This window comes from Macaca nemestrina, chromosome 3, assembly GCF_043159975.1.
Source record: "Macaca nemestrina isolate mMacNem1 chromosome 3, mMacNem.hap1, whole genome shotgun sequence".
NCBI classification, from domain to species: Eukaryota; Metazoa; Chordata; class Mammalia; order Primates; family Cercopithecidae; genus Macaca; species Macaca nemestrina.
This window is the reverse complement of record NC_092127.1, coordinates 50,058,516-50,071,257: the sequence shown is the minus strand read 5'-3', so window position 1 is coordinate 50,071,257 and position 12,742 is coordinate 50,058,516. Positions and strand designations below refer to the sequence as shown.

At 38.5% G+C, this 12,742-nt stretch overlaps 1 protein-coding gene across 3 annotated transcripts in view; it reads left to right on the top strand.

Moving 5' to 3' along the window:
• LOC105493266 (N-alpha-acetyltransferase 15, NatA auxiliary subunit) overlaps positions 1-12,742 on the top strand; it is a 91,914-nt gene that overhangs the window by 67,544 nt on the left and 11,628 nt on the right. For all 3 annotated transcript variants that reach the window (XM_011760789.2, XM_011760788.3, XM_071093016.1), the window contains 3 exons: positions 3,817-4,010; positions 9,542-9,650; positions 12,543-12,641. In XM_011760789.2, the coding sequence (XP_011759091.1) occupies positions 3,817-4,010; positions 9,542-9,650; positions 12,543-12,641 (402 nt within the window). The remainder of the gene's footprint in view (positions 1-3,816; positions 4,011-9,541; positions 9,651-12,542; positions 12,642-12,742) is intronic.

Sequence of the window (12,742 nt, the reverse complement as noted above, 5' to 3'; positions counted from 1 at the left end):
ACACCTTTTTAATGTTCTGTTCACCTGATATCATGCCATTACTTCCTTCATATTCTAATTGGTCAGAAGAGAGTCACCAAGCACAACCTATTTGAGGGGAGTAGAATGGAAGAATTTGTAGACATAATTTTTAACTGTCGTCATCTGCATTTTGGTTACATTATTGTTTTGGGTTTTTTGTTTGTTTGTTTGTTTTTAATTTTTAGACAGGGTCTCACTCTGTCTTCCAGGCTAGAGTGCAGAGACTCAGTCATAGCTCATTCAGCCTCAAACTCCTGGGTTCAGCCAGTCCCCCAACCTCAGCCTCCACATAGGTAGGACTACAGGCACATGCCACCACACCCAACTAATTTAAAAATTCTTTGTAGAGGTGGGGTCTTGCTATGTTGCCCAGGCTGTTCTCAAACTCCTGAGCTCAAGTGATCCTCCTGCCTTGGCCTCCCAAAGTGCTGGGATTACAGGCATGAGCCACCACGCCCAGCTTACATTATTCTTATATGCAAAATATAGTTAGCCTTTTCAAGGCTTTCAGAAGTCTATCCCATTGTAACATTAGCTTAAAGTTCAGAATCTTGTCATGTAAATCAGGTACAGGTACTGAAGCAGCTCCTTGAGTATAAGTGTTTTATTTTTTATTTTTAACCTTAAGTGTGGCTTTTCAATTATAGTTCTTTTAATATGAAATCCTGTGAACTAAAATTACAAGTTATTTATCAACTACACACCCAATATAAAATGAGACAGGCATAGGACAACCACTGTAGACATTATTAGGAGGCACACAGGAGTTACTGCGTCCATCCTCAAGTCCAGTGGGGCATGGCTTAATAGTTCTTTGATGAGGACCCAAGACTGGAATAATTTTCCATGGCTCTTGGCCCTGCCCTCTGAGTTCCTGCTTCCACTTTCTGAATTATCCTTTTTTTCTTTCTGAAGTTAACATTTGTTTGCAACTGAGTAGTTTTTCAGTATTCTTCCAGCCAGTAAAATCTTGTGAGTCTAAAGACCTCTTTTCACTTTGTGCTGTCATTCTTTTCCATCCAGATTTACTATTTCTGCCCATAGAATAAACATCATGAATCTTTCGTGAGCCTTACTGGAATCCACATGTACCTTGAGCTTCTATGGAGGGGAGAACACCCTTAAGTTTCTTAGAAGTTTTATTGTTTGAGAGAATCTGTGAGTCATACTCTTAAAATTTTTAGAGAGCCTTTCTTCAGACTAACTAGTGAGGCACCACCATATTCTGAGTAACAAAAGATTGTAATGCCAAGCCCTTTGCCTTCCCTCTTGACGTATTTTCCTGACAATTCCCTGGGTTTGATCTTTGCCCAGCAAGCCATTTCTGGAGAGACTGAGAGTTTTCAAAACCATCAAGCCCCTGTCTCTTTTCTTTAGTTTCTTTTTCCTCTTGCATTTTTCCTGGGCACTTTGCCTAAAAATCCCTTCGGTTAGTTAGCTCACTGAGTTCATTTGACACATTTTTATAACACTTGCTAAACTTTCTGCTACTCTGTGGCTATAACATATCCTTCACTTCATTTTAAGGACTCACCTGCAGCCTCCCCCAAGTCTAGACTTCTATGAATAGTCCAAGGCTCTTCCAACTTCCACTAAAGCCCTACTCAAAGTGCCCACCTTTTGCAACTCCCTCACTCCAAAGTTACTCCATTTTAGGTTTTTGTTACAGCAGTATCTCATGTCCAGGTACCAAAATTTATATTGTTTATCTATTGCTGCAAAAGAAATTACTCAAAATCATAGCAGCTTTAAATAGCAATCATTTATTATCTGACTGTTACTGTGTGTCAGGAATCCAGAAGTCACTTAGCTGTATGTTTCGGAAGACTCTGGGTCTCTCAGGCTGTTGAAGTCAAGATGTTGGCTGGGCACGGTGGTTCATGCCTGTAGTCCTAATGCTTTGGGAAGCTGAGGTGGGTGGGTTGCTTGAGTCTAGGAGTTCGAGACCAGCTTTGTCAACATAGTGAGACCTTGTCTCTATTTATATTTTAAAAAAGAAAGTTGCCAGCTGGAGCATCTGAAGGATCGACTTGGCTTGGAGGATCTCCTTCCATGATGGCTTACTCGCATGGCCAGAGGCATCAGTTCTTGGCCACACATTGGTCTTTCCATAAGATTGATTGAGTTTCCTCATAAGCTGGCGTCCTCTGAATGATCCAAGAGAAAGCAAGGAGGAACCTATAGACCATTTATGTCCTAATATTAATGTTATATACCTTGGTGTCTAGTACATGTTATTCCTTACACATGAGTCACTAAATGTAGCCCATGTTTAAGGGAAGGGGAAATAGGGTCTGCCTTTTTAAAGGAAGAACTTGAGGGCATATTTTGAAATCACCACAGTGGTAGTGTATTTTGGAATGACTTTTTTCATTTATCAATATTAACAGGTATTATTCAAATAAATACTAGATGAGCCTGTAGCTTTCAAATTTGTTCCTTGAAATCAAAATAATATAAATTTTTCACTATATTGTAACATATTTGTCAGTGATTTCCAGTCTTTTGAGACATTCGATAGTTTATACTTCTAGGGATATTGTTAATTTTCAATATTAAATTTTTAATTTACTGTAGAGTTATTTATTCTGTTAACAAATATTTGAGTGTTGTTTGTATGTTTCAGCATGCTGCTAGGCCATGAAAATAAAAAGGTTACAAATGACACAGGAGCTCCTTTACCAGAGATCTCATAGCTTAAAAGAGAGACAACTGTATAAACAAACTATTGTGACAAGCAAAATATATTAGCCGTAGTGGCAGCACAGAGAGAATGAATAATTGTTTGGCCAGGTTAGAGAAGGCATAATAAGAGAGCATAGTCCTCTGAAGCCATAGAGATATGCAACAGCTTGTTATATTCATAGATTGCAAATACTTTGATATTGCTGTTTAACTTGTATGTTTTGCTGTGATCATTTGTTTACATGCATATCCCATGTGGTTTACATGCATACCCCATGTGGTTTCAAGAAAGTTTTCTGAAGTGGTTCCATTGTTTCCTATCTGATGTTGAACCATTAAAAGGCTACGTACTGCTGGGCGTGGTGGCTCGCGCCTGTAATCCCAGCACTTCGGGAGGCCGAGGCAGGCGGATCAGGGGGTCAGGAGTTTGAGACCAGCCTGACCAACATGGTGTATTTTGCTAAAAATACAAAATATTAAATACAAAATACAAAAATTAGCTGGGCGTGGTCGCGCGTGCCTGTTAATCCCATTTACTCGGGAGGCTCAGGCAGGAGAATTGCTTGAACCTGGGAGGCAGAGGTTGCAGTAAGCCAATATTACGCTACTGTACTCCAGCCTGGGTGACAGAGTGAGACTCTGTCTCAAAAATAAATAAATAAAAGGTCTATGTACATATAGGGACTTTTACGTCCATACCGTGCAATAAATTTTTAAATTTGTTTTTTGAGACAGAGTTTCGCTCTTGTTTCCCAGGCTGGAATGCAGTGGTGTGATCTTGGTTCACTGCAGCCTCTGCCTCCTGGGTTCAAGCAACTATGCTACTTCAGCCCCCTGAGTAGCAGGGATTACAGGCGCACACCACACCCTGCTAATTTTTGTATTTGTAGTAGAGACGGGGTTTCACCATGTTGACCAGGCTGGTCTTGAACTCTTGACCTCAGGTCATCTGCCCACCCCGGCCTCCCAAAGTGCTGGGATTACAGGCATGAGACGCCATGCCCAGCCTCATGCAATATTTTTTAATGGGAGTTTGGTAATATCAAATCATACTTAAAATTACTAATCTGATTAACATGCTTGTTAATTTTATTAACTTATTGCCTGCAGCAAACATGTCTGACAAAGAGCTAAAGAAGTTACGTAATAAACAAAGAAGAGCTCAAAAGAAAGCCCAGATAGAAGAAGAGAAAAAAAATGCAGAAAAAGAAAAGCAACAGAGAAATCAGAAAAAGAAGAAGGATGATGATGATGAGGAAATTGGAGGTCCAAAAGAAGAACTTATTCCAGAGAAACTGGCCAAGGTACTTAATAGTGTTTAGCACAATTGAGTGACATTTTGTGACCAGCTGTTGTCATTTTCATACTGTTTTATTTGACCAATGTGATTATAGATTTTAGAGCCAAAAATTATTTTATTTTTTAGTATTCTTTCTTTAATATTTTGTTTCTGATCGTGTTTCATGTTTAAAACTTGAGATAATGATCCTGTTCCAAAGTCATGTAGTATAGTATGGCGGAAAAAATTTTGGCTTTTGAGTCATTCTGATCTGGGTCCAGATGTTAGCTCTTATAGTTTCACTGTGTGCCCTTGGACACTTTGTCTAACCTCTCTGATGGTTTTTTCATCTATAAAATGAAACTAAGAAAATCCTTATTTAGGACTGGAGAAAAAATATATATGTAAAGCATCTAGTGTCTGTTACAGTGGTAACATGCAAGTTTTTATGTCTAGGCTAAATTGAGTTTGTTAAAAACTGAGGACTATACGTGTATCTCCCACTACCTATGTTGTCAGTTTACATTATTTCTTTTCTAGCCTAAGGCCGTAAATATTTTCCCCAGGCCAAAATCTGACCTGCTGGTTTTAACCATTAAGCTGAAACCAAGGTATTCATTGTCACATGAACCATTTTGATTAATAACATTCCTTTGTCCTTTCTTCTGACCCTAGACATCTTCCTGCTTTGTGTGAAAATAATTGCATAATTTGTTATGTTAAAGCAATATAGTAAGCAATCGCCCCAGACTTTAATTAAGGAAAATTATAATGCCAAACAAATTATAAATTATAATGCCACCAAGGAAAATTATAATGCCAAACAAATAGAGTTGGAGAATATGTTTAGAATTCTGTTCACCAGAGCAGGTGGACAGTAATATCACATAGACATAGTAATATTGCTATGTGAAATATAGCCATGTGCCTATAGTTCCAACTGTGTTGGAGGCTGAGGTGGGAGGATCACTTGAATCTAGGAGTTTGAGGCTGCAGTAACGCTGTGAGCTATGATCATGCCTGTGAATAGCCATTGCACTCCAGCCAGGGAGACACAGCAAGACTGTCTCTTAAAAAAATAAAAAGAAAAATAGCACACACACACACACACACACACACACACACACACACACGAAATATAGAAAAATCTAGTTGGATTCTACAAGGATTTATTGACATCTTTTTACAAATAATTGTATACCTGCTAGGAACAAACACAGTACCTTTTTATTCTTGGGAATTTATTGGAAGACTACACAGGGAAACAAGAAAGCAAAGAAAATGGACCTTCAGACCTCGGAGAATTTCAGTCATTCAGGGCATAGGACTTAAACTTTAGACCTTCCATCTTTATGCCCCCACTTTATTACTACTACTTTTACCACCTTCACTGCCTGCCTGCTGCTGTCATCACTTTGTCTACTTGCTTTTCCCTTTATCCCATGACTTTCCTTAATGACATTTTTCATTATACCTCTTCATGTTTTCATGTATTTCTTAAGGAGAGGATCTTTTTTGATTATTTAGTTACTGTTTAATAAAGAGTACACCTACAGAGCGGAATTCTTGTACTAGATTTCCTTAAAGACTGTTAGGTTATCCTTGTGTCCAGGGTGTCATAATTGCCTTCAAGCCAGATAACAACCTGTGGTCTAATTATTTGTAGCCATGATTGTAGAGTCTGAGAACAAAGTAATGGCTACAAACAGTGCTTCTGACTGCTTTGTTTGGAAGCAGCTTAGTGCAAGTTACCCTTTTTCATGAACTGCTCCTCAGTACATATTATTCTTACCTGTTAGGTACATAAGACCCTTTTCTTCTTCAGCTAACTTCCTCCAAGATGCCCCTGTCTAAAAGCATCTATACTTACCAAGATCTTTAATGTGGTAACAGTGTCAAATTTTACCAAGCCATCATAACTAGGAGTGGCTTTGTAGGTTATTTTAAGAGCTGTCTGCCAAGTCTGGCTCTACGGTATATAGTGTCTCCCCCGCCCCTCAACCCCTCCTTTTTTTGGTGATCCTGTATTTCAGCTTTCTTCTATGTGGTAAATAGCAAATTTAGTGTCACCAGTTCAGGTAATATTCAGTCATGCATCATTTAACAGGGATACATTCTGAGAAATGCATGCTTGGGTGATTTTGTTGCTTTCTTTTATTTTTTTTGAGACAGGGTCTCGCTTTGTCACCTAGGCCTCTTCCTTCTGGCCTCAACTGATCCTCTCACGTCAGCCTCCAGAGTAGCTGGCACTACAGGTGCTCACCACCATGCTTGGCTAATTTATTTTTATTTTTATGGAGATGGGATTCTACCATGTTGCCCAGGCTGGTCTCAAACTCTTGGGCTCAAGGGATCCACCCACCTCAGCCTCCCACAGTGCTGGGATTACAGGTGTGAGCTACCACACCCGCCTTGGGTCATTTTGTTGTTGTGCGAACATCATAGAGTGTATGTACACAAACCTCGATGGTAAAGTCTACTACACACTTAGGCTATATGGTATAGCTGATTGCTTCTAGGCTACAAACCTGTATAGCATGTTACTGTACTGAATACTGTAGGCAATTGTGATACATGGTAAGTAGGTGTGTTACTAAAATGCCCTAAAAATAGGGCATTATAATCTTATGGGACCACTTATGCAGTCCATTGTTGACCAAAACATCGTTATGTAGCACATGACTATATAAAATAAAATCAAAGCATTATTAAATTAGCAGTAGTTCCAGTAAAGAAGGAGAAAAGGAAAATGGGAATTAGTAAGGTCAGCATTCAGTCAACTGAGTATAAATCTCAGGTCTTGGCAGAAGCTGTATCACTTGTTTCTCCAACTTACCATGAGGCATTAGTTGGCATTTAAGAATTCCCTTTTGTAGTAGTCATCCTATGTTCCTCCTTGCCTTCACTCAGCTTTTTTTTTTTTTTTTTTTTTTTTGAGATGGAATCTCACTCTGTCGCCCAGGCCGGAGTGCAGTAGCGTGATCTCAGCTCACTGCAAGACTCCGCCTCCCAGGTTCAAGTGATTCTCCTGCCTCAGCTTCTCCAGTAGCTGGGATTACAGGCACATGCCACCACGCCCACTAATTGTTTTGTATTTTTTAGTAGAGACGGAGTTTCACCATGTTGGCCAGGCTGGTCTTGAACTCCTGACTTGAAGTGATATGCCCACCTCAGCCTCCCAAAGTGCTGGGATTGCAGGTGTGAGCCACCGTACCCAGCCTAGCATTTTTTTTCCCTGTTGTATATACACTTTTCCTTCCAAAGGCTATGATTCCTTAGTATAGTATTCTTTCTTTAAAAAGTTGAATCATTTTAAACTTTTTGTTGCTGTGCTGGGAGTTGCTATGCTAGAGAGATATACTCCTTTACAACATATCTTAATATGAGGATTAGATTTCAAGTCAGTTTATAAGTTTAAAAATTGCATATGATTAAAATTGCCCTTGGAAGTGTCTTAAATTGCCCATTAAGTGCGGTGCAGTCTTATCCTACATGCATTTAACCTAAGTGAATTCAACTCTTCGTGACTGGATGTAATTTTTTCTTTAAGGGAGACAAAGAATAGTATGCATAATGATGGTTAATTCTATCCAGTATTTCCTCAGTGAACGCTGGACCCCAGCTGACTGTGAGATGGGAGGCATGACTGCCACAGTCCATTTCAGTTCTTGTGTGCTTATCTTGGTGTGAACATCTTGCTATGATGATTGTTAATTTGGTATTGAAAACATGGTTTTCATACACGTAATACAAAGTATTTATATTTTTATATCTGCCTATCTTCAGCTTAAAGGATTTTCAAGGGATATTTTGACTTTTTTTTCCTGAAATACTGATTTTAGACTTGCATTTCTGATTACATGCTTCCATGTATATATAAAACCTTGTTCTGCACGATGTATGAGTAAATATAGAGTGTAGTTAGATTTCTTGTGGTTATCTACGTATATTTAAACACTTAGATTTACCCTGACAAAGTCTTATCTATGAGAGGTAAACAGAGACTGAGACTACATATCGCAATATCAAACCCAACCCAGATCTCCTTTGGGGGAATATGTTCTTGTTTATTAAAGTTGGAGACAGAATTAATTTATCTGTTTCCTCTCTCCAAGTTCAAGTACTTGATTTAACTAAATATAAATACTTGTATTGATTCACCTGCCCTATAGTCCTTGTTTCCCTTTGTAATAGCAGCCATATCTCTGTGTTAGTAAATTACCCTGGTCAATACGCTGACCCTCATTTCAATCTGTACCCTAGAGGCATGAAAGCATGATACAGCTAGGTGGCAGGTTTTGTTTCCAGTTCTCTGCCTTTATCTGATACAAATATTTCTCCCCTTGTACCAGAAATTCCTATATAGTAGAATATGGAGTCATGGGAGCAAGAAGTAAAATATGTGCAAATGTGTGGGGAAGTCATACCTATGAGGGCCTTTATTTTCTATCTCTTGGTTCCTGAATCCATAGTTATTAGAGTGACAGAGCCATATATTAATTTCTGGTTCTGGTTTAGAACATGTATCCTTCGAAAGAAAACATTCTGACACTGGAGCTGGGCTTTTAATGGGTTATTTTATTGTCATGTAAGGTCAGCTGCTTTACACACTAGGACATGGTGAATCCCATAGAATTCACTTTATTGCTTTTCTTTTTTTTTGTTTTTAATGCAGTGAAACAATTTTCTTGCCCAGAAGCTGTTTTGGTGAAACCACAATTACCGTACTGACAGAGGCACGTTGACCAGATTGCAAATTCATTTTCCATTAGGGTAAATTGTTACTGCCTCTGTGATGAGAGAAGGCAGATATAGAATCCAGATGTTCAGTGCCCTTCTGATAAATATGGTGGTGGTCTCCAGCCCTACCTGAGATAAGACAGGGAATAATCTTGTCTCAATATTCAGTCCAGGAGTTTCAGAATAGTAGCACAATTGCATTATACCTGCCTAGTAATGATTACAAGTATATAATTACTATGACATTTATATAATTAATAAAAAATTGGTAGGAACACAGTTCTATAAATATTAATATTTTAAAAGCCACCTCAATATTAATGTCATTTGAATAAATATGAATTCCTGTAGAATTTATAGAACAAAGCAAGACAGAATGGATAGTGTATGATTTTGAATAGCTTGATTATACTTTACTTTGTTTGAATTATAAAGAACATTCACTCATTCTGTCATGGTCTCTATAGTTTCCTTTGTACTTCTCCTATCCTAGTTCACATCTCTTCTTTTTTCCCCCTTGGCTATCTGACCTGTTTCTCTTTCTGTCTTTCTTTCTCTGGTTCTATTTTATCTACTTCCTTCTTTTTGGGTAGTTTCTATCCAGCAATAATATAGTATCTGGGGTTAAAAATCAGTTAAGAACTCTAGAATTCAAAATCCCCTTTGTTTAGGTTATGGGAGGTTAAAATATGACAGTATTTTTCTGGGTGACTGGTAAGTGGTTTTATTTTTTAAAAATAAGAATTTTTAGTAGAATAAAATCACATTCCCCAAGAACCTTACTTTCATTTGTATAATATCTTTTATTTTTGTTAGGTTGAAACTCCATTGGAAGAAGCTATTAAATTTTTAACACCGTTGAAGAACTTGGTGAAGAACAAGATAGAGACTCATCTTTTTGCCTTTGAGATTTACTTTAGGAAAGGTAGGCAATTAGGGTACAGTGGCCCTGATAAAACTGATCACTGTATTTCTTAGGTATAGTCACCCAACTGTGATAGCCTTACCACTGTACGATTATTTAGCAAATGCCAACACAGCTTTCTCAGAGAAATGCCTGCTATGAACAGAATGTGTAAGGAGATGTAGTGATACGATCACTTCTTTCAGGATATTAGAATCAATGATAGATGTACATACATAACTAGGATTCAGGTCAGATGTAATTACCGTGTATATGGTTCAAAGAACTGATAATTGTGTGGATAAAATTAGTTAATACACAGAGCTTAGACCTAGTACCTGGTGTATAGTAAGCATTAAATAAATGTTAGCTATTATTAGCTATTGTTATAAATAGAAGATAAAATGTTGGGTCTGGATCTTGAGGGATGGATTATATTTCTAAAGGAAAAGATACATAGAAGGCAAGAGTATCTGTTAAGAAAACATGTAAATAATGTTGAGGTTGTCTGAATTGCCTGGAGCAGGTAAAAGATAATGAAGGGTCTTGGTTTCCAGGTTTAGAATGCTTAGAATATATATATAGTAGATAATAAGATTTTAGAGTACTGAGTTAATATTATCCAAGTGGTTAATTGAAAAAAGAGTTCATCACAAAGGTGATGCATATTAAAGGAAAGGGAAACTGTTTAATAAGATCAAAGAGAAGGTGTTGCTCTAAACAATTTACCTACTAAAGGAAATTGAATAACATGGTACATCTCTATATGAGCATCCATTTAAAAAGTCATGTTTGGCTGGGCGCAGTGGCTCATGCCTGTAATCCCAGCACTTTGGGAGACTGAGGCAGGCGGATCACCTGAGGTCAGGAGTTTGACACCAGCCTGACCAACACGGAGAAACCCTGTCTCTACTAAAAATACAAAAAAATAGACGGGTGTGGTGGTGCATGCCTGTAATCCCAGCTACTCAGGAGGCTGAGGCAGCAGAATCGCTTGAACCTGGGAGGCAGAGGTTGTGGTGAGCCTAGATCATGCCATTGTACTCCAGCCTTGGCAACAAGAACGAAACTCCATCTCAAAAAAAAAAAAAAAAAGGTCATGTTGGCCAGGTGCGGTGGCTCAAGCCTGTAATCCCAGTGCTTTGGGAGGCTGAGATGGGCGGATCACGAGGTCAGGAGATCAAGACCATACTGGCTAACACGGTGAAACCCCGTCTCTACTAAAAAATACAAAAAACTAGCCGGACAAGGTGTTGGGCACCTGTAGTCCCAGCTACTCGGGAGGCTGAGGCAGGAGAATGGCGTAAACCCAGGAGGTAGAGCTTGCAGTGAGCTGAGATCCGGCCACTGCACCCCAGCTTGGACAACAGAGTGAGACTCTGTCTCAAAAAAAAATAAAAGGTCATGTTTATCAGAAGTAAATGATGTTGGGGAAAAGTTGCTATATTATTCCAAAATAGGATACAGAACTACCTATAAATTGAAATTTTATTAATATATTTACATAGGTGCTTAATATAGAAGTGGCTGGAAAGAAATAGATCAAAAGATAACAAATTGTCTCTTGATAGAATTTCGAGTGATTAAAATATTTACTGTATTTTTTACTTCCCACAATTACTATGTTATAATGTGGAAAATAAGTTTAATAAATAGTCCAATAATTTTCAAACTTTTAACAGTTAATACAACTCCCCCTTTAAAAAAATTCTTAAATGGAACCCCAAAGTACAAAATTCAAAAGCTGCTCTACTTAAAGTAGGGAAGGGCAATCTGAAGCCCCATTCAGTTGGCTTCTTGGCTGTGTCCTAAGCTCTAAAGGACCCCAGCATTGGGAACCCACTGCAGTTGTGTGAATTGGTAATGACAAAGGCATGACTGTATTTTTGGCTTTTTTAGTATTGGGGACAAGGGAAAGGGCATTAGGAGAAGAGACTGGGGTTTTGAACTTTGATATTGGGAAAATGGTACCAAATTAGGAAAGTTTTATCAAAGAGGTGGTTATAGATAAAACTCGGAAGTGGACTGGTATTCAAGTGCAAATTTCCATATAACAGGTGGAGATACTACTGAATCTTGGGAAATACAGGGAATGGGAGTGGGGATAGCATAGGGAAAGATCAGAGAATGACTATAAATACAACCTTGGTAACTATTCTACATTTAGAGGAGAAAGGAGGAGTCACGAATTGACAGGAGAGGAACAGTCAGACAGAAGGGAAGCTGTTTCACTTGTCACAAAATAAAAGAACACCTTCAAATATACACAATGAAATTTTCTAAGTAGTGGGAAAGGTTGCTTTATTTTGAAATTAAGGGCCGGGCACGGTGGCTCACGCCTGTAATCCCAGCACTTTGGGAGGCCGAGATGGGCGGATCACGAGATCAGAAGATCGAGACCATCCTGGCTAACACGGTGAAACCCCGTCTCTACTAAAAATACAAAAATTAGCCGGGCGCGGTGGCGGGCGCCTGTAGTCCCAGCCACACAGGAGGCTGAGGCAGGAGAATGGTGTGAACCCGGGAGGCGGAGCTTGCAGTGAGTGGAGATTGCGCCACCGCACTCCAGCCTGGGCAACAGAGCGAGACTCCGTCTCAAAAAAAAAAAAAAAAAAGAAATTAAGGAGGTTAGGAAATGAAGGCACTTCAAATTTTCTTTGCTTATATGTCATTAAATATTGCTAAATGCCACCTAAAGTTTCTACATTTCACAAAACCCTTTTTCTTAAAGAATGTTATGTGAAAAATATTAACTAATGTTGCTAAATTTGAGGAAAATCGTTTGCCTCAATCATGTTTGTGGTTCTGATGTGATTGACTCTAAATTTACTTTTTCTATTTGTGAAATCTTGGCCCTCCAAAGGAGGCCTCTTATCCAATGATCAAAATATATCTTACTTTCTCTTTTTATAGAAAAGTTTCTTTTGATGCTACAATCAGTAAAGAGGGCATTTGCTATTGATTCTAGTCATCCCTGGCTTCATGAGTGTATGATTCGTCTCTTTAGTACTGGTATGTTTTTGTTTTCCATTACTTAAGTATTTGATACAGTGGTTGATAGTGATGGTATAAGTGGTCTGTACAAGTTTATCATAAACCAAATGATTTTAAAG